Source organism: Arctopsyche grandis, chromosome 11, assembly GCF_051622035.1.
Source record: "Arctopsyche grandis isolate Sample6627 chromosome 11, ASM5162203v2, whole genome shotgun sequence".
In the NCBI taxonomy this organism is placed as follows: domain Eukaryota; kingdom Metazoa; phylum Arthropoda; class Insecta; order Trichoptera; family Hydropsychidae; genus Arctopsyche; species Arctopsyche grandis.
The window spans coordinates 20,810,484-20,829,367 of record NC_135365.1 but is presented as its reverse complement, the minus strand read 5'-3'; the positions used below and the strand labels follow the sequence as shown (position 1 = coordinate 20,829,367).

General features: G+C 34.1%; 1 protein-coding gene across 1 annotated transcript; it reads right to left on the bottom strand.

The window, feature by feature from the left end:
- Positions 1-706: 706 nt before the first annotated feature.
- On the bottom strand, positions 707-17,437 carry LOC143918917 (uncharacterized). Its single transcript, XM_077441028.1, has 3 exons — positions 17,229-17,437; positions 1,653-1,787; positions 707-982 (listed from the first exon to the last, which is right to left on the bottom strand). The coding sequence occupies exons 1-3, from the start codon at positions 17,433-17,435 to the stop codon at positions 863-865; spliced, it is 462 nt and encodes a 153-aa protein (XP_077297154.1). The 5' UTR covers positions 17,436-17,437; the 3' UTR covers positions 707-862.
- Positions 17,438-18,884: the final 1,447 nt, after the last annotated feature.

Sequence of the window (18,884 nt, the reverse complement as noted above, 5' to 3'; positions counted from 1 at the left end):
TTAAAAGGTTAAATTATTATATCAATAGTATCACTGATGATGTCGGAAGGGACTAGAAGAAATGTGCTAGTTTGTTTTGTTGCTCACTCAGATTTTAAAGCTAAAGATAAAGTTAGATGTGACTAAATATTATCGTGGGCACCGAAGATTATACTTTATTTTTTAATTTTAAAATGTGTCATTAGATTTTTTTAACTTTAAAATGTGTGTTTCAAAATTACTACAGACCAGGTCAATTACCATACTCTCTTTTATTTAATTTTTTTTATAGAATCATTATATCGGAATGTAAGAATAGCAGTTTTTCCTGTAGATGAAGAAATTAGAATATTCATGATTGTTTCCTGCCTTTTTTTTATATAAATTTTAATTTCTGTCTGTGTCTTAAATACTTAAAAAGTAACCAATTTTTATCTAGAGTATTTTCATATTCCGTAGTATCATGTTTTACTTAAATGTTGTCAAACAATGCAAATATGAAATATCTTAGTTTTCAAACTTTGAAAATAATATTTTGAGGAATGAAATGGCAAATATTATAAAAGTGGTAGAAAGTTTTAATAAATAATTAGGTGCATAAATAACAAGTGGGGAAAATCTATTTTGTATGATCATATCCTTGACTGTACAATTATGTACTGTTCGTATAACTGACCAAATCACTTATGTACATACATACTTTTTTAAGAAATGAAACAAACAAATTCATCAGATTCAAGATATTATATTTCAATGTAAAAATATTTCCTAGATGTTCACATATGAAATGAAATACAATATTTAAATAAATAGTGAAGAATCAAAATCAACTGCTATTTGTGTCTGCTCAAAATGACGCATTGTATGCACCACACAAACCTCTCTAGAACCGAATTTGTCGCCTGTTTTCAAACAAATTCGGATCTACAGGGTAGATGTAGAGCATTAACTGGATTCTCTGCCACACCACTTCCTTCTCAGCCATCTGAAGATCATATAACTTCTGAAAAATTAAACACCGCGAAGCTTAATCAGCAGTAAGACAAAAATTTAATCTAGAAAACTTTTATAACAAAAATAATCTTTTTAAATATTTGTCATTACTAAATGTTTACCATGCATTTTGACTATTTGAGAGTCACCATACTGAAGCAAATATTGAAATGATCCTATTCAAATTGTGTAGGATCATTTTGCCGAGTCACTTTGTGCTAATGTCAGCATGAATCAGCGACAATGTAGAGCATTGAATCCGAAAACGGAGACAGTGTTTAGCTTGCGAAGCGTCTATTGAGATGACCAGGTGTTGTATGTCAGCGAATCGGATCAGACCATTAGAATAACAGATGCTAATACGACCCGACCCGGTCAAAAGGAGACTGGAGCACATTATGCAGGGTCGGTACCATGTTGTTGTTCTAGCGGAGGTGTGAATTGTGATGGTAATTCTAACCAAATGCAGTTTCCTGCATAAGATAGGGCAGACACTGATATAATATGTGCAAAGACAATGAGTGGGTTTTCAGCAAACGCATACATAAAACATAAACTACATAGATGCAAAATGTTGTAGACATGTGACGTAGATATCAAGAGTTATTGCGCTTGCATATGCAAAATAGTCACAAACTATTGTAATACATTCGATTTTAATATATGTATTGTATACTCACAGTATCCATCGGAAATGCAATATTAGAACATGTTCTATTTTGGAAATCCAAAACAATGTTATTGTTAGTCATAAATACATAGTCTCGTATTATTTTTCTTCTAATTTCCATACAAAGAGTTCCTGTCTTTTGTATCTGAAAGATTAAAAAAAAACATTTTATTGTAGCGAGTAATAAAATTTTGCAAAATGTTCATTTTTATTAATAAAATAAATTTCACAATGTAAATCAGTACAATAGGTATTTTTCAGTACAGTAAAAAATGTTAATTCAAATCCAATATTTCTTAACGAAATTTTTAAAAAGCACAAAATTCTAATTTAATAAAAATAATGGTAGTCATACTTTTTTCTTTATAAAGGAATGATTAATGACACCTTTTCCAACACACAGCCACACAAGAATGTGAAGTAGATAATAGTATTGACATTTTTCGTACAAAAGGCAATATTTCGTCCGAAAACGAAGCAAAGCACCTTACTTATATTATGGCAAGCTGGCAAGATCTCAAGACAGCAGATTATTACAAACAGTAGCTCTACATCTTGGAAGCATTACATATGTGGGATTTATATAACCACTAGTCTATTCTAGACTAGTGGTTAGCATATAATGCTTTGAACAGAGTGGTCACGGGTTCAAATCCCACTGGTTTCTGCTGGTCAGACCTTGGATTTGTGACTCCAGGTCGATCGTTTCCTATCAGAGTTTGCCAATTTATCTGATTTTTAATGAACGGTTCCAACAAATTGGCAACCTTATCCATTTTTCTTGCAAATCTCGAGTTTTCGGCGATTTCGAATTTCGCTGAATTGTTTAATTGATATGTATTCACTAAGTTGCACTGAATTGTTTAAAAATGCTCCAAATTTACAAATTTGACCATAGATCTCTCTGTGAGTGTTAATTGATAAGTATTTACTTCGTATAATACTTGTATCAAAATGTACTATGTTTCTGGCCAGGAAGGGGCATTGGGGTTACCTGTTAGGCCTTTCTGGTATAGATTAAAAATAAATAAAAAACAAAATAAAAAATACTATTAATGCACGTATGAATGATTAAGTTGGCATGTATGAGTACAATGAATTATGAAGTTGGTAACATGTAATGCGACGCTTAGACCGCTGCGGCGCTCCGCCAAGTAAAATTAAACCGTTCAAAGAGGACCATTTCAATGTCTCCTGACAACAAGATCTTACACATACATATATATGTATATACGAATCATTTTTATGAGAGTATGAAAACGGGGATTATCTTAGCTTTTTCTAGGAATCAGGACATTTTGGGTCTATTTACAAAAATAGAGTGCAAAAAAAAGGTTCTTCATAAAATTGGACAATTAACAACGAACGGCACACTAGCCAAGAAATACTCAGTTCATGAGCCTGTTAGATATGGTTTATAAAAACATGAGTTGAAATTAGCACGATTTTAAATCAATTTTCATTTAAAATATGTTAATGATCTTTACAATTGCAATCCTTTGTCTTCTCGCTTGCTTTTCAATTCGCTTGTGAGAAGTAAGCTAGAGTATAATGCGATTGTGTGGAATCCGCATGAAGCAAATTACTCTCTGATGATTGAGAAAGTGCAAAAAGCATTTCTTCGTTTCCTATATAGGAAAGAATATGGGTATTACCCATATCTCTACCCCACTCCCTTCCTTTTGGGCATGCTTGGGTATAATTCCCTTGAACTTCGGAGAAACTTCTAATTAATTCGTTTCGTTCTCCTGCTCTTACGTGGTAATACGTCATGCCCGTTGTTGCTGGAGCAGTTGGGACTTTATGTCCCTAATCACTATGTGCGTGCTAGACATCATCATTTGCTGGCTGTACCTCCTGCCCGCACAGTCCTTTTTCGAATGGCTCCTATTCCAAGAGCTATCCGACTTCTTAATGAAATCGTTGCTGCCGAGACTGAATGTGATATTTTCCACCTAAGTGAGCGTAAATTGTCGGAAATTACTCTAACCCATTTATCTGGTAGTCTGCGCTCATCATTGTTTTCATGATTGATTGTGATTTATGAGTGAAATTTTGATTAACTCTCTTCCATTTGGGCCTTACAGGGATGTTTTGTATTTGTAGTTGTTTCTTACATATTTATTGAAACTGGCTGTAGGTGCAAGGCATTCCTTATGCTATATTTTATTTGATATTTTTACTTTATCTGTTATTATTAAATGCTATTTTTTATGTTTATGTATGAATGTATTTATGTTTATGTTTAATTGTTATTTTGTTTTTTTTCTTTTTTGTGTTATATTTTTTGACCATTGTGGCGCTTTAGGAATTCCTGTTATGCCACAATGGTCTGTTTAAATAAATAAATAAATAAATAACAAAAAAAATCTAACAAACAGTTATTTTGTATTTCGTAAGCCTTAATCTTGTCAATTAACCTTATAAATAGATTTTTATGTGAGACTTTATCAAAGACCAGCCACGCCTATGGGATTGTTTATGGCATCCATTACGTGTCCTTCTGCTTCAATGATGTCCAATGACGTAACCGTAAAACAATTGTCGTAAAACGGGAGTGGTGCCATCATCAACGATGCACAGTAGAGCAGAGATTTGTGTGCATGCAGACAATGTGGACATATGTACATATGTGCACATTCGCCAAAATGGACTGACCTCGAGTATCCACCACGCTCCCATATGACCCAAGTTCGAAGTGAGGTGACCACATGTCGCAACACGGTTTACCGAAATGTAGTCGCACGTTATCCGCCTCGACCCGTGACAATTTTTCGTTTTGAATATTGAATATTTATGCGAGTGGCCAACTTTCGAACAATGAAAAAGGTGTCTTTACAAATGCGCTGTGACGATGGCGTACTACGCTTTCTAATTGTCGCAGTCTTTCATGAATGGACTCTCTTGGGGGTTTGTTTTGAATACAGATTCATAATAATTGAATGCATATAGATATTGGAAACAGAAAATATATGTACATACATAGATGAATACTACTACAGGTACAGGTAGATCAATAGTATACAAACGTGGCTCTTTAGTCATTTTTGGTTACTTCAAGCTAAAGTGCAAGACAATACGTTGGTAGTTGAGAAAGATCGACTTATAAAACAGCTTTGAATATTTAAATTTGAAACTATAGTCGAACCGCAATCGACCCGCGATGGCCAATTACATTTCGTTTCAGTTTCGCATTGCATTTTGGTCAAGAAATACAACATTGTTCGTGCGTATAGCGTTTGGTAGAATTTGACTTATAATTTTTGTTAGTTTTGAGTTCGTCAAAAAATGGTCAGACTTGGATATTTGTGATCCAAGTCAATCGTTTCCTGTCAAATTTTGCCAATTTATCTTATTGAAACGGTTCCTCACCAAATTGGCAACCTACCTAAACGGTTCCTTGCCAATTTGGTAGCTAACTTACTTAATATTTTATTATATTTCAATCAATCATGCACAATCGTCTTAACATATTTCTCTAAAGCGACGAGTGTGGTATACAGATTAAGAATTATTAATTTTATATACAGATACATACATATATAGATACCTGGATATATAGATACCCATTTGAAGCATTTATAAAAATCAGCAAAATTCGAGATGTTAAATATTCGTAATTTTGCGAGAAAATGGATAAAGGTTGCCAATTTGTTGGAACTGTTTCAATGAAAATCAGATAAATTGGCAAACTCTGATAGGAAACGATCGACCTGGAGTTACAAAACCAAGGTCTGGCCAGCAGCAACCAGTGGGACTAGAACTCGTGACCACTATGTCCGAAAGCATATATGCTAACCAATAGTCTATGCTGCTGGTTATAAAATTTCAATAATACAATTTCAAATATATATGTAGACTATAAGTTTATATATAACTTTAAAACAATATGTGTCACTTTGGGGCAACCCGTGATGGAATCGTGGTAATTTATTTTTAAAAGAGTACGATTTGGATCAATACTACTTAGCGTCGAGTGTTGAAAACACAGTAATGTGTGTCATTACTAAAGCCCGGACCCTGAGGGGGCCGTCCATTGTTCAAATGTTGTAAATGCATTGTTAAAGGTTTGCCGAACCTTTTTTACAAAGCATTTACAACAATCGAACAATAGACGGCACGCTTCCGGTCCTATCTCTAGTCATTACTAGACTTAGGGCGAAAACACACTGAGTGGTATGGAAGGTCATGTCCTTGGATCCACGATGTGACAGTGGGTGTTCGCCAAACCGAACGGGTGTAGTTGCACGTGCAGAGTGCATATTTCTTCAAATATGGACCGCTTTGAAGCAAGGATAAATACAAGGATAAAATATCACCAAAAACACTCCGGGGGGTGATTTTTGGGACTATGTACCATGTACATACATACATATATGGAATAGGCTGTATTTTTTTGCATGTTTAAAAATATCTAAAAAAATAGACGTACCACAGTGTGTTTTCGCCCTTAGGATAGGAATAGACAAAGAGAGCAAACCAAGAGAGAAAAAAACATGTTTTTTTTAAAGTTTTTTTAAGAAATTGACAATAGTGCACCGATTCCTAGCTTAAGGCTAGTTATTACTAGTCACCGGACCCAGAAGGTGCCGCGTATTTTTCAAAGGTTGTAAATGCATTGTTAAAGGTTTGCCGAACCTTTTTTACAAAGGATTTATAACAATGGAACAATAGATAGCACTGTGACTATCCTACCTCTAGTTATTACTAGACACCGGATAGTCACAGTGCTATCCATTGTTCCATTGTTGTAAATCCTTTGTAAAAAAGGTTCGGCAAACCTTTAACAATGCATTTACAACCTTTGAACAATACGCGGCACCTTCTGGGTCCGGTGACTAGTTATTACAACCTTTTTATTATTTTTATATTGCTTATTGATATAGTATGTAGAAATTTATGATTGTTTTCGCCATCTCTTATTTCTATAGTTATTATTTTGTTTATTTTCTGTTATATTTTTGACCATTGTGGCGCATTAGGAATTCCTGTAATGCTACAAGGTCCAAATTTTAAATAAATAATTAAGATTTAACAACTTAGCTCACTTTGTTAGTGTGTGGGTAACATTTCTCTGGTGACGTGGGCGGTCCTACGGCCTCCTAAAACCTCATATCATAGTTTGAACGTTGTATTGCATATATGATCACGTAGTTTTGGAAACTTTTGTATTATATGTGAATTGCACTAAGTATATTTTGCACGCTTACGTTAAAAAGAGACAGATTATTACGAATGGGCAATTTTGAGAATTAAAAGCCAAATGCGGTATTTAACTATGGATTTCAATGGACGAGGTTTTCAAGCCGAACTTTTAACACCCCTCAATTTTCAAGATATTATGCAACATTTGTACCACCCTTTTCCGTACAACTTTCTAGCGATTTTACGCCATTAGAGAGCAGGTCGATGTAAATGCGAGGGCACTTTATGCGCCGGAAACGGAATTGTGATTTCAAAAGCACATTTACACGAAGCCATTTTCATCGACAACTTTTTTACGGCATATTCTACACAACAAAAGCCTATATAATAATAATAACACATAAGATGAACCAAATAAACCACAGAAACGTACTTATACAGGCAGATTGGCCATCACATGGTTTTAGGAGGCCGTAGAACTGACCTTCCCGTAGGCTTGTTTGTATCCCAAATTTAAAGATTGCTTTTAGTTTGATGAGTTCTTAACTGTATATGAATCCTCACTACGTTGTGGTTCGGTTATATAATATACGATATACGTACATATGTACTTATATTGTATGCTTATACTTTAGAAAATCGATTTAAAACTCAACAAATACGACACACTCGAAATATGTACATACATTATTACTGAATACTCGATGGAATAAAATCGAGTTGTTTATTGGATTTACGTGCTTTTGGAGGAATTTTGCGAGGTGTATCGATATGCTTGATATGCCAAGCTTTACGCTTGAGTTGACGCAGAAATCATTTCTGCAAATGAAATTTTCGATCTTTATGGTACATTGACCAATTCAGAATGCTTTATTTTTAGGCGAGTTGTGGAAAATTTGTGACATTTTTCAGTCAAAATACACTTCATATTTGTGTTATTCTAATAATTATTTATATTTAGATCAAATAACAGACATGTCTGGTAGTAAAGAAGAAGAAATAAAGAGACGTATGAAATTAGGATGTAGTGCACTTGTTTTGGACGAATGAATGTTGTTTTATGGATGTGAAACTTTAACATTGAACGCCAAGATGCTACATAAAGTCCAATGCACCCAAAGAAGTATGGAACGCTGTATTCTCGGCATAATGAGTAAAGACAGGAAGCAGAATACGTGGATGAGAAGCATGACAAGAGTAGTGGGCATAGTGGATAGAGTAAAGAGATTGAAATGGCAATGGGCGGGTCACCTGGCTAGAAGAATGGACGAAAGGGGGACAAAAGAAGTGCTAGAATGGTACCCGAGATAATGCAAAAGGGTAAAAGGAAGACTGCAGGGAAGATGGGTAGATGAAATTAGGAAAATGTGTGGAGTGAGAGTTGCGCAAAAAAAAACTGAGACCAGCGGAAGGGTGTTGGAGAGGCTTTCATCCAGCAGTGGATGGTGAGTGGCTGTAGATGATGATGATGATGATGATTATATATATATATAAAAAAAACAAATCATTTAACGTATGTGTACAGTTTAATTGAGTGCAAAATGAGTGTAATAGTGAATTAATGAATTTTCTAATCACCTCATATAGAGCATGTTAATTGCAATTTTTATTATTTCGAATTAATCTTTACGTTCCGAATCGTTTATTAGTTTTTAAATGTCGCTAGCATTGACTTCTATGAATCTATCAATTGCTTTCGTTCCGATAATTTACCACTGCGAGCTCAATTAATCAACGTTGAGATAAAAAATAAACACGCTTTTTCAGCACGAGTCAATTAAAACACTAATATACACAAAAGCAAATATATTTTTTACCAGAGCATGATGTCCTTAATTTGGAAGAGACACTGACAATTTTGCCAGACCTAATCGAAAATGGGAATTAAACGGTAATTGGGGCAACTTACCATTCGATTACCATACAATGATATGGTAGATTAAATTTGATTTATCATACGATTTATCGGTTCGGTGATTACTGGTCACAAAGTCACTAAAATCTCTATAACAGAACTTCTGACAGCCGAAAAGTCCATCATACTAACGATAACTATCATACTAACGAGAACTTGAGTGCCAAATATTGCGTATTCGCGATTTTAATGGCAAAAATTGTCTTTGTGATCACCTCAATGTGACTAATAATCCAATTACCCGATTTGCCAACCTAAATATTTTAACAATAGATATTTACATTAAATATTTTAACAATACTTCATATTAACCAGCGGCGTAGACTATTATGTTTAGCATATTAGTAGTTAGCATATTATTTTTTTTATTTTTTATTTTATTTATAGAAAAATCAACAGACAACGGGATGTACATAGATATGTATAAAAAAACAAATAGTAAATATATAATATATGTAACATCCGAGTCCAATTACAGATTTTTACAAAAATTATAAAAAAAAAATATTATTTTTATTTTTTATTTTATTAATTGAAAAATCAACAGACAGGATGTACATAGATATGTATAAAAAAAAACAAATAGTAAATAAATATAAATATAAATATTATGCTATAGTAGTTGGCATATTATGCTTTCAAGCAGAGTGGTCACGGGTTCGAGTACCATTAGAGTCCCGCTGCTGGCCAGACCTTGGTTTGTGACTCCAGGTCGATCGTTTTTTATCAGAGTTTCCAAATTTATCTGATTTCATTGGAGACGATTCCAACAATTTGGCAATCCTGACTTATTTCTCGCAAAATTTGAGTTTAGAACATCTCATAATTTGTTGATATTTAAAAGTGTTACCAAAATTTGTGCATAGATGTCTCTATGATGATTGTAATGTTTCATGATCAATGTTTGATTAATTGGCCTTGAATAATACTTAGTACAATATTGACAATAGATGTAGAGTTAATAAAAATGGTAACCTGTATAAATAAATAAAAAGTAGTCTTTTCCGTACACTGCAGTACCCTTCTGTTGATTTTCAGTGCTGGATATTATGCATTGACCTTAAGGATGAAAACACACTGAATGGTACATAGCGCCGTAGTACGGTACAAAAAAAACGTAGCACCCCTAGTCCATATGCAAGGTATACAGTCCCAAAAATCACCCCCCGGAGTGTTTCGGTGATATTTTATCCTTGCTTGAGAGTGATCGATAACGGTGAATCCCATATTTGAAGAAATGTAGAAGAAACTTGTCGGTTGTATATGGATGTGCATACACGTGCGACCTCCCAAACATATGCATTGTGCACTACAACCGAATTCAGTTTGGGGAACACCCACTGTTTACGGTCACAGCTAGAGGTAGGATAGTCACAGTGCTATCCATTGTTCCATTGTTGTAAATCCTTTGTAAAAAATGGAGTGTAGAGTGCATATTTCTTCAAATATGGATTTCACCGTTATCGACCGCTTTGAAGCCAGGATAAATACAAGGATAAAATATCACCAAAAACACTCCGGGGGGTGATTTTTGGGACTATGTACTATGTACCATGTACATACATACATATACGGAATAGGCTGTATTTTTTTGCATGTTTAAAAATATCTAAAAAAAATAGACATACCACGTACCACAGTGTGTTTTCGCCCTTAGGATAGGAATAGACCAAGAGAGCAAATCAAGAGAGAAAAAAGCATGCTTTTTTTTAAGAAATTGACAATAGTGCACCGATTCCTAGCTTAAGGCTAGTTATTACTAGACACCGGATAGTTACAGTGCTATCCATTGTTCTATTGTTGTAAATCCTTTGTAAAAAAGGTTCGGCAAACCTTTAACAATGCATTTACAACCTTTGAACAATACGCGGCACCTTCTGGGTCCGGTGACTAGTCACCGGAAGCCAAGGACGTGACGTCCCATACCACTCAGTGTGTTTTCGCCCTTAGAATTACATTTTGAATATTTTAAATAACTCATTTTTATATTTTTTTTATTAGAAAATCAATACAGACAACGTACATTGTATACGAGTACACCATAAGAAGTTCGTTTGTATTATATTTATATTCTAATGGGACAAATAAATGCCTTTCATTTTTTGATGTAAGTTTTATATGCCTATAAACGGAAGGCTAACGTCGTTTCATCGAATGATTATTCAAATTTTGTTATGGAAGGCTACCAATTTTGATATCGAGCTCTATTTATTTAAGCGCATATATACTTTTTAATGAAAATTCTATTCAGGGGATCTAAATCGCTTCGCCTCAATTCGAACGAACTCGAAGAAGAATTTCGTTTTAAATTAAAGCGAATTCTTGTCGAAGGTTTTCGTCGACTCCCCCCCATCGGAGATACTGCATATTTCAATTCCGGGATACGAAGAGGGGGATTTACCTTATTAAACGTTCCCAAGTGCGGTCAATAGCATATTGTTTGGGTTCACTTGAAAGACAACCAGTGTGTTTTATGTTGTTTGCCAAAGTCGTATTTATTACTTCCTCGACGCAACACATGTTTATAATATTCCACGGAACAAAAAATGTTAACACATACAAAGCTGCCACATTTCATACAATTCAAATTATAAACCACAATGCAAAAGCCGAAAAAAATAGCGTCTCAAGAGGGGTTTTTTATTGCCGAAAATAATTTACATGTACACAAGCGACAAATCGATGCGTGGAAATAAACCGTTGTTTACGTTAGAAAAGTGTGCAAAAAATGTGTTGATATTACGAGATGACCTTGGCTATAGTTCGGAGCAAAGCTTGTCAAAATTTCACGTTGGATTATATTAAAATTAAATGATTTCTGCCGATCGATCGGCGCGAGACGGTCGCCCAGTTTCGCTTGACCCGCTAATTTGACGTCGTAATACGTCAAAATACGGCCGTAAATTATTATGTAAATGTACTAATTTGAAAAATAAACAGGTTTCGCTAAATAAAATCAACGTTGTTTGCGTGTAAACAACGCGCAAAAATACGTAATATAATGAATGGTTTATCGGGGTAGTAAAGTTGGAGCACCTTCACGGTTGCCACGCATGAATTGTACTAAAGCCACCCCCACGTTTTACAGTAATATGTGTACTTTTTTAATATAAACATGTCGGAAAATGGTGCGCTATAAATATTTACAAAAAGAATTCAACGTTCGTATAAAATGTAGCATTTAATATTAAAGTTTGAAAGCTTTGTGGTCAATATGTGAACGGGTCGTGTATGAAATGTTCCCACAAACAGGTATTTCATATATCTTTGTGTGTGTTTGGGTTATGAAATTACGGTCGATTCGAGTCCGCGTTCGGAACATTGTTTCTTCATACTTATCTCTTTTTGTTTATAGGACCACCTTTTAAATCGCGGCTTATATTGTTAATGTTTCTCAAATGCGTAGGCCCAAATTTGGTGGATCCGATCGGATTGGTTTTATTGTAAAAAAGCTGTTAAAATGGCGGGTCGGAATCGAGCGAGGTTTCTTAACCTACCGCAAATAGTTTTCACTTATGATAAAAACGAGTTTTAACGGATTTTTTTCTCGTCTATATACAACATAGTGACGACGCACATGTGTAAATTATTTCAGCGAGAAAAAAATGCGTGCGACAATGTTGACGGCCGCTGTAAACTAATTTTAGATTCTCCAGTCGATAAAAAATACTATTAAAAATTAATGTTGTGAAAATTATAGACTGTGTTATTCAAATAAGATTGCTCTACCTTTTTTGAGTTAAAAATTAAAATCAATACATTTAATTTACACAACCCCTTATTGAAAGGTCAAACTTTTATAATGTATTTTTGAAAAATATTAATATTTGTATGTACACCTATATATTTCCATACCAAAAATCGCTCTCAGAGCATTGAGCTTACAATTTAAAAAATGCTAAAAAACCGGCGTTTTAGAGCAAAAAAAACGGTTGCGAATTTTTTAAATTTTCAAAAAAACAGGGTTTTTCATACCAGTTTTGAAAACCGATAATCCCTAGTAGGTACATAAGTACATAAATATATGCAAACGACCATAACTTAAAAAAATGGCTTATAAAAAATAGTTCGTAAAATATAAAATATATAGTGTAAAAATATTCCGTAAAATACCTCAGTCCAAAATCAAGCCAAAAAGTCAAAATTAGAGAGTTGAAAACAAAAATCGAGCAGAGAGACGTCAAAAAATAACTGTTAGCATGTTGGCCATTGCACGCATATCGAATTGTTAACATTATAATGTAAATATTTTAACATTCATTATATAAACTATGTATTAGTGAAGTAAAAATATATATGAGAGATAATGAGAGCCTCTAATTCAAATTTTATAATATATAGTGTGAAAAAGATAAAGTAATAAGCGTTTAAACAATTAAAATATGAAGAGAAACTGTCGCCGTTTCCAGAATTTTTGGATTCTTAAATCTATTTATTACGATTATATTTTACTATTGTCTTAGTGGACCCAATCGAATCTCTATCGGCGGCCAAACCCTGCAAAATGGCAAAGTTACAAAGCGATTAGACGAGTGTGTTTATTAGACGAGACTAATAAAAACTTCGTTAAAATAAATAAAGAAATAAAATAAAATACAAATATATAAAAAAAATAGAACAGTAAAATCATAACTAAAAGAAAACGAAAATATAGAAATAATTTAAGATATTCATATGTATGCAGGGAAAGAAGAATTATAAAAACCCTTCAAGTTTAAGAAACACTACATATATGCAGTCTTAATTGATATAATCAATTACCCCCATATGCGCATCTAATATATAATTTCGAAAGAGACTTTGTATATTTATTTAGTTCGTAGAAAAAAAACAAATGAATATCCAAATAAATTTAAATGAAATTAAACTACTCAAATAAATTTAATAAAATGTTTAAATAATAGATCGGCCATGTTTAAGCGGTTTATATTATAAATACCGAGCGAAGCCGGGTAAAAACACTAGCCTGCTAATTTGAATAATTAAAAAACTGTTGACTACTATTTCAAAATTTTGTTTCCAATTTTACAAAAAAAAAAATTACAGAGTTAGTTTTATTAAAAAAACTATGTAAATATTTTTATATAAGAATCGATCGACAACACACTTAAAAATCAGTCCCTCATTTTATCCAAGACAATGCGGTCACCGCAACGACATCCTCAAGCTCAAACACATGTCCCCGCCGAGTCCCATCGGAAACGAGTCATCGCCTCGGTTTTTTTGACGCGAAAATTCCACAGACATTGCGAAGATATTGCAAAAATTTGTCTACAGTTTGAGAGCCGCCCCCAACGGAACACATCCAACGGGGTGGGTGGGTAACGAGGAGTGTAGGTAAAACGAGCATTGTTATGTCTGTCGGCCATTGGTTGTTGCGTGCCGGAACTGCGTCACGCGCCCCGTTGTGGTTGTTATGTCTGCGAACATATGCATATATGTATGTACGTATACGGACATATAATATTGGCACACGTGTGCTCGTGTGCATGGGGTCAACGCCCGTCTGTTCCCCACCCCGTTCCCGTTGGCACAACCCTTTCGTCGCGATTCAACCCCTCGCTGTCGGGTTTGTCAAGCGTCTTTTGCGCCAATCGAAGGGCCTACTTTTCCAGATTCTGCGTCGAGACGGCGAGACGGGATCTCAGGGGTCGCCAACCGCTATATGAACGCCAAGCTGGCCGAAATTGTGCAATAAGTTACAGCCATTTGCGAATCGGTTCGCATTCCGTTCAACATAATCCCAACTTTTTTATTTAATTTATGTTGTATTAAATTTTGGCCGAATTTGTCAGTTTTTTCTTAGTACTTTGTGGGATCTAGGCCGTACTAAGCCGCCAGGAAGTTGGCAATTCTCCAGTACGCCCTCGTTGGGAAGGGATTAAATTATTACTGCGTAATTGTCCTAGATATGTTTTCGTATAATATATCAATCCCGTCTAGGTCCAATGAGTTACACTCTTTATATGGTCTTAATTGAGTTGGCTATATGGATGAGTTGGATATGCTAAAATTGAAAATCTATATTTTTCCATGATACCATTACGGGTTGCCCCTAAACGACACCCATGTATAGTCAGAACCGTACATTTGCCAAGGGCGCAAAAATTTGAAGGGCGCTCGGAGCGTGAAGCAAAACTTTCTTGCGACGAAATATAGAATATGAACAATACATTTATTTATTTGTATACAGACTTAAAAGGACCGTTAGTTAGTGGGTACCCATTCAGGCAGGGCATTTTTTTCACACTATTTATCGGATGCGGACATCCGCTCAAAAATCGCCAAACAAATTGAACGACTGCTTTAAATGCAATTCTCATCTTCTCGAATGATAGATTGCACATCAGATGACGGGTAACCTTTCGATGTGCACAGATATTAAAATGGTAATTATTAAAATTGAGTTGGATCTTTCAGGCGAGTTTAATAAGGCAAGATTCGATAAGTTCCGAATCTTGCCTTATTAATCTCGCCAGAAAGATCCAACTCAATTTTAATAATTGCATCTGTGCACATCGAAAGGTTACTCGTCATCTGATGTGCAATCTATCATTCGAGAAAACGAGAATTACGTTTAAAGCTGCCGTTCTGTTGATCTGGCGATTTTAGAGCGGATGCACCAAACCCTATTTATCATATGGAGTGGGATTTACAAGAATCTTATTCAAGTATTATCCAAGCTATACGCATATTTCTGACAATGCTAGCGACAATAGCCATGGCCAAAAGAAGTTTTAGCAAATTAAGAATAATCAAAAATTATTTGAGACCTTTAAGTAGTCAAGATTTTACTTCTGATTTAATCCTTTTGTCAATATAAGTTAAGTATAAGTGAGTGATTTAAAATTTGTAGATATCATTAATGGTTTGCTAATTTAAACGTGAGAAAAATAAAACTATATATCTATGCATTTTTTTATTTAAATTTTATGTATGAATAGTCAAATTAGTACCACGAATAAATATAATGTTGTATTATAAATTTGCGTTTTACATTTTTATTGTTTTAAAAACAGGAGTATTTTTTTGTATAGCATAATTTTATTACAATTTTTTTTCTTTTTTTTTTAAATAAAATTATTTCTTAAATTATGTTTTTGCCATTTAGCTATTAAAAGAAAGACTTAAAAGGGCGCTTATTTGATATTTGCAAAGCGCGCCAAAATCATTGGTACGGCTCTGCCTATAGTATTAAACTTGTATATATGTATATAAATTTGAAATCATATTAAAATACTGGGTAGGATGGTTTTGCAAATATGACGAGGAATCGTTTCAACAATTAAATCAGATAAAATGGTAAACTCTGACAGGAAACGATCAACCTGAAGTCACAAACATTCAAATCTGACCAGCAGCACTGCAAAAAACTCCGAATAAATTCCATTCAATCAAGGCCAAGCCAGGGCTTAAACGAACCTCTCGGTGGTTAGTTTAGTATTAATGAAACCACCGAGCTATACTGCTGGCTAATAATAATTAATAATATGATGAAATGTGAAGCTAGTTCAGAATTAAGTTGAGTATATTTAGAAGAGTTAAATCTTTTCAAGAAATTATATAAGTATTAAAAAGAACAATGCTTTAATTGCAAATTAAAAATGACCTAAATAGTTTGATATGCAGACAGAAATATTCTTTTCTGTTGTTTTTTGATGCTAAGTTTAGCGCCTTGAATACTTCCGTCTTACCAATAGAATTAATCATTTTTCATAAATTATTCAAAATTCAACCTTTAATTGATACGATACTTTAAATTAAATTCAGTTATAAAAATTGATAATAAGTATATTTTAAATATTTCTTTATACTCATTTGTAATATGGATTGCATTGCGTGGTTATTTATATATTATAATATAGACATCATACGAATTAATCAAGACGCTATCTGCTACATTCAAGAACGGAAACAACACTACATAAATATGTACATATATATAAAATTTAAATTGAGAATCATCGTTACAGACTCGTCGTTTTCGAACCAGGTAAAAAGTATCGGAACAAAATAACACAGAAACCCGTCATTGTGCAAAAGAACAACGTGCATACATATACAATAGAAAACATATTATTATTTTTGACAAATTTCACTCGATTTACATTCAAAACGGACTCACCTGTTAGGAAACCGCGCATATTTTCGCGTGCTCGCCGCGCATACTTTTGCATATTTATCACACGCATACACATACATACAGAAGCGAAAAAAGGTTGGTCACGCCAAAATGGCAAACGTGGGTGGACGAGGCGTTAATGCAGCGCTAAATGAGGTACGTTTATTGGTACCAATTTGGTTTAATTTGCAAACGGAGCGCGACACATTTTCGCACACACACACACACACGCGTCTCGAGCAACGCGCGGAAGCGACCGAATCGATAACGACGCCTCTCACGACCGGTCCGCTTCGATTGGATTCAATTCAATCCAACCGTATGGATGTGTGCGTGGGTGTGTGTTGGATTTTGGCTTTGGGAAGGTTCGAGTTTGGGCGCCAAATTATTCTTTTTGCACTTACTTGGTTTTTGGGTGCGGCCCGTTGCGGTCTTCGGCGCGCTCTAGCTTCTTGTTTGGGTGTTGATGGTTTTGAGTTTTGGATTTTATGGTTTGCTTCTTTTTTTTTTTTTTTTGGATGATCGCTGAAGATGTGTGTTGTATGATGTTGGTGTGTGGTGTGTGATGTGTGATGTGTGCGCGGTCTTCGGCAGCTGACGCTGGACAACATGGCGGCCGCTGAGACAGAAAGAGAAGGATTGAGGGGTGGGGCTAACGGCTCGGTGTCGCGATACGCAGGAGCGTTCTGCATTTTTATGATTATTTTTTAACGGTGGGCATTCTGCAATAATAAAATTTTATATATTTTTATGGTGTTTTAATTCGGTCGATGATTTGTGTGAAGTTTTGTTCTGTTGCGCGTTTTGATTTTGTATGCATATGTAGTTTGAATAATTTAATTTTATCATCTATGTGTTAATAGTATTTTATTTTTATTTTTATTTTTTTTATTTTATTTTATTAATTGAAAAATCAACAGACAGGATGTACATAGATATGTATAAAAAAAACAAATAGTAAATAAATAATATATGTAACATCCGAGTCCAATAATAGATTTTTACAAAAATGAAAAAGATAAATATAAGGAAAACAAATTAAAAAGTAAAGAATAAAGGCATGACAAAATATGTAGAACATTGCATAATTAAACTATAGTATTAAAATATTTGGAAAAGGTTATAAAATAGAATATAAGAAGAAATTGAAATTTACAAATATAAAACAAATGAAAAAGGTAAATACAAAATAAACAAATGAAAAGGAAAAGAATGAAAGCTATAATATGATTAAATAGCACATTACATAACTAAACTAAAGTATAAAAATATTGGAAATATTGGAAAAATAGAATAGGAGAAGAAATGAATCAATCGGTCAAGATTCTCTTGATGTTAGACCTGAATTGATGTAGGGAAATACCAAATAGATCAACCTCATTCAGCTCTCCGTTAAACATACGATAAACGCGCTGCAGATAAAAATATTTTTGGGAATTAGTATTGAAAGGATCAAGTGAAAAGAGTGCAACGCGTCTGGAGTACCGAACTGGGATTCTGAAATTAACCTTATTCAGTAAATCAGAACAATTAAGGAAACCATTTATGAGCTTAAAGAAGAATATAGCATCAGTATGTCGTCGCCTGACAGAAAGATTGTTAAAAGAAAGGATTTTTAAAATGTCGGAAACAGTAGAATGGGTATAGGTAGGAAAAAGGTAGCGTAAGGATTTAATAAATTTAAGTTGCACTTTCTCAATACAATTAATATGGGATAAATAAAATATTTGAAATCTAATCTATATAAATATATATTTAAAATTGAATGGCTGTCTGTGTGTCTCGTATCGGTCTCCGTGACGAGACATAATGTTAAATTACAGAAAACGCAAATATCGGAAGGCAAAGATCGAAAATCGAAAGATTTTAAGTCGAAAGATCAAAAAAAAAAATGGTGCATGGTAAACGGTACATACTCACTTAATTTGCGCGAGCAGGATACAACAGGAACAAGAGGAACATGCTACAAGAGGAATATAATTTAACATTCTGTCTCGTCACGTAGACCCGTCTAGTATAGGCTCCTAAATATCTATGCTCCTAAACCACTGAACCGATTA

Excerpts from the sequence above, each read along its gene's own strand:
- LOC143918917 (XM_077441028.1), bottom strand. The coding sequence starts at position 17,435 with ATGTTGTCCAGCGTCAGCTGCCGAAGACCGCGCACACATCACACATCA. Across the intron at positions 1,788-17,228 it reads GGGCCGCACCCAAAAACCAA|ATACAAAAGACAGGAACTCT; the intron begins GTAAGTGCAAAA and ends TTAATCTTTCAG. Across the intron at positions 983-1,652 it reads TTGCATTTCCGATGGATACT|AAGTTATATGATCTTCAGAT; the intron begins GTGAGTATACAA and ends TTAATTTTTCAG.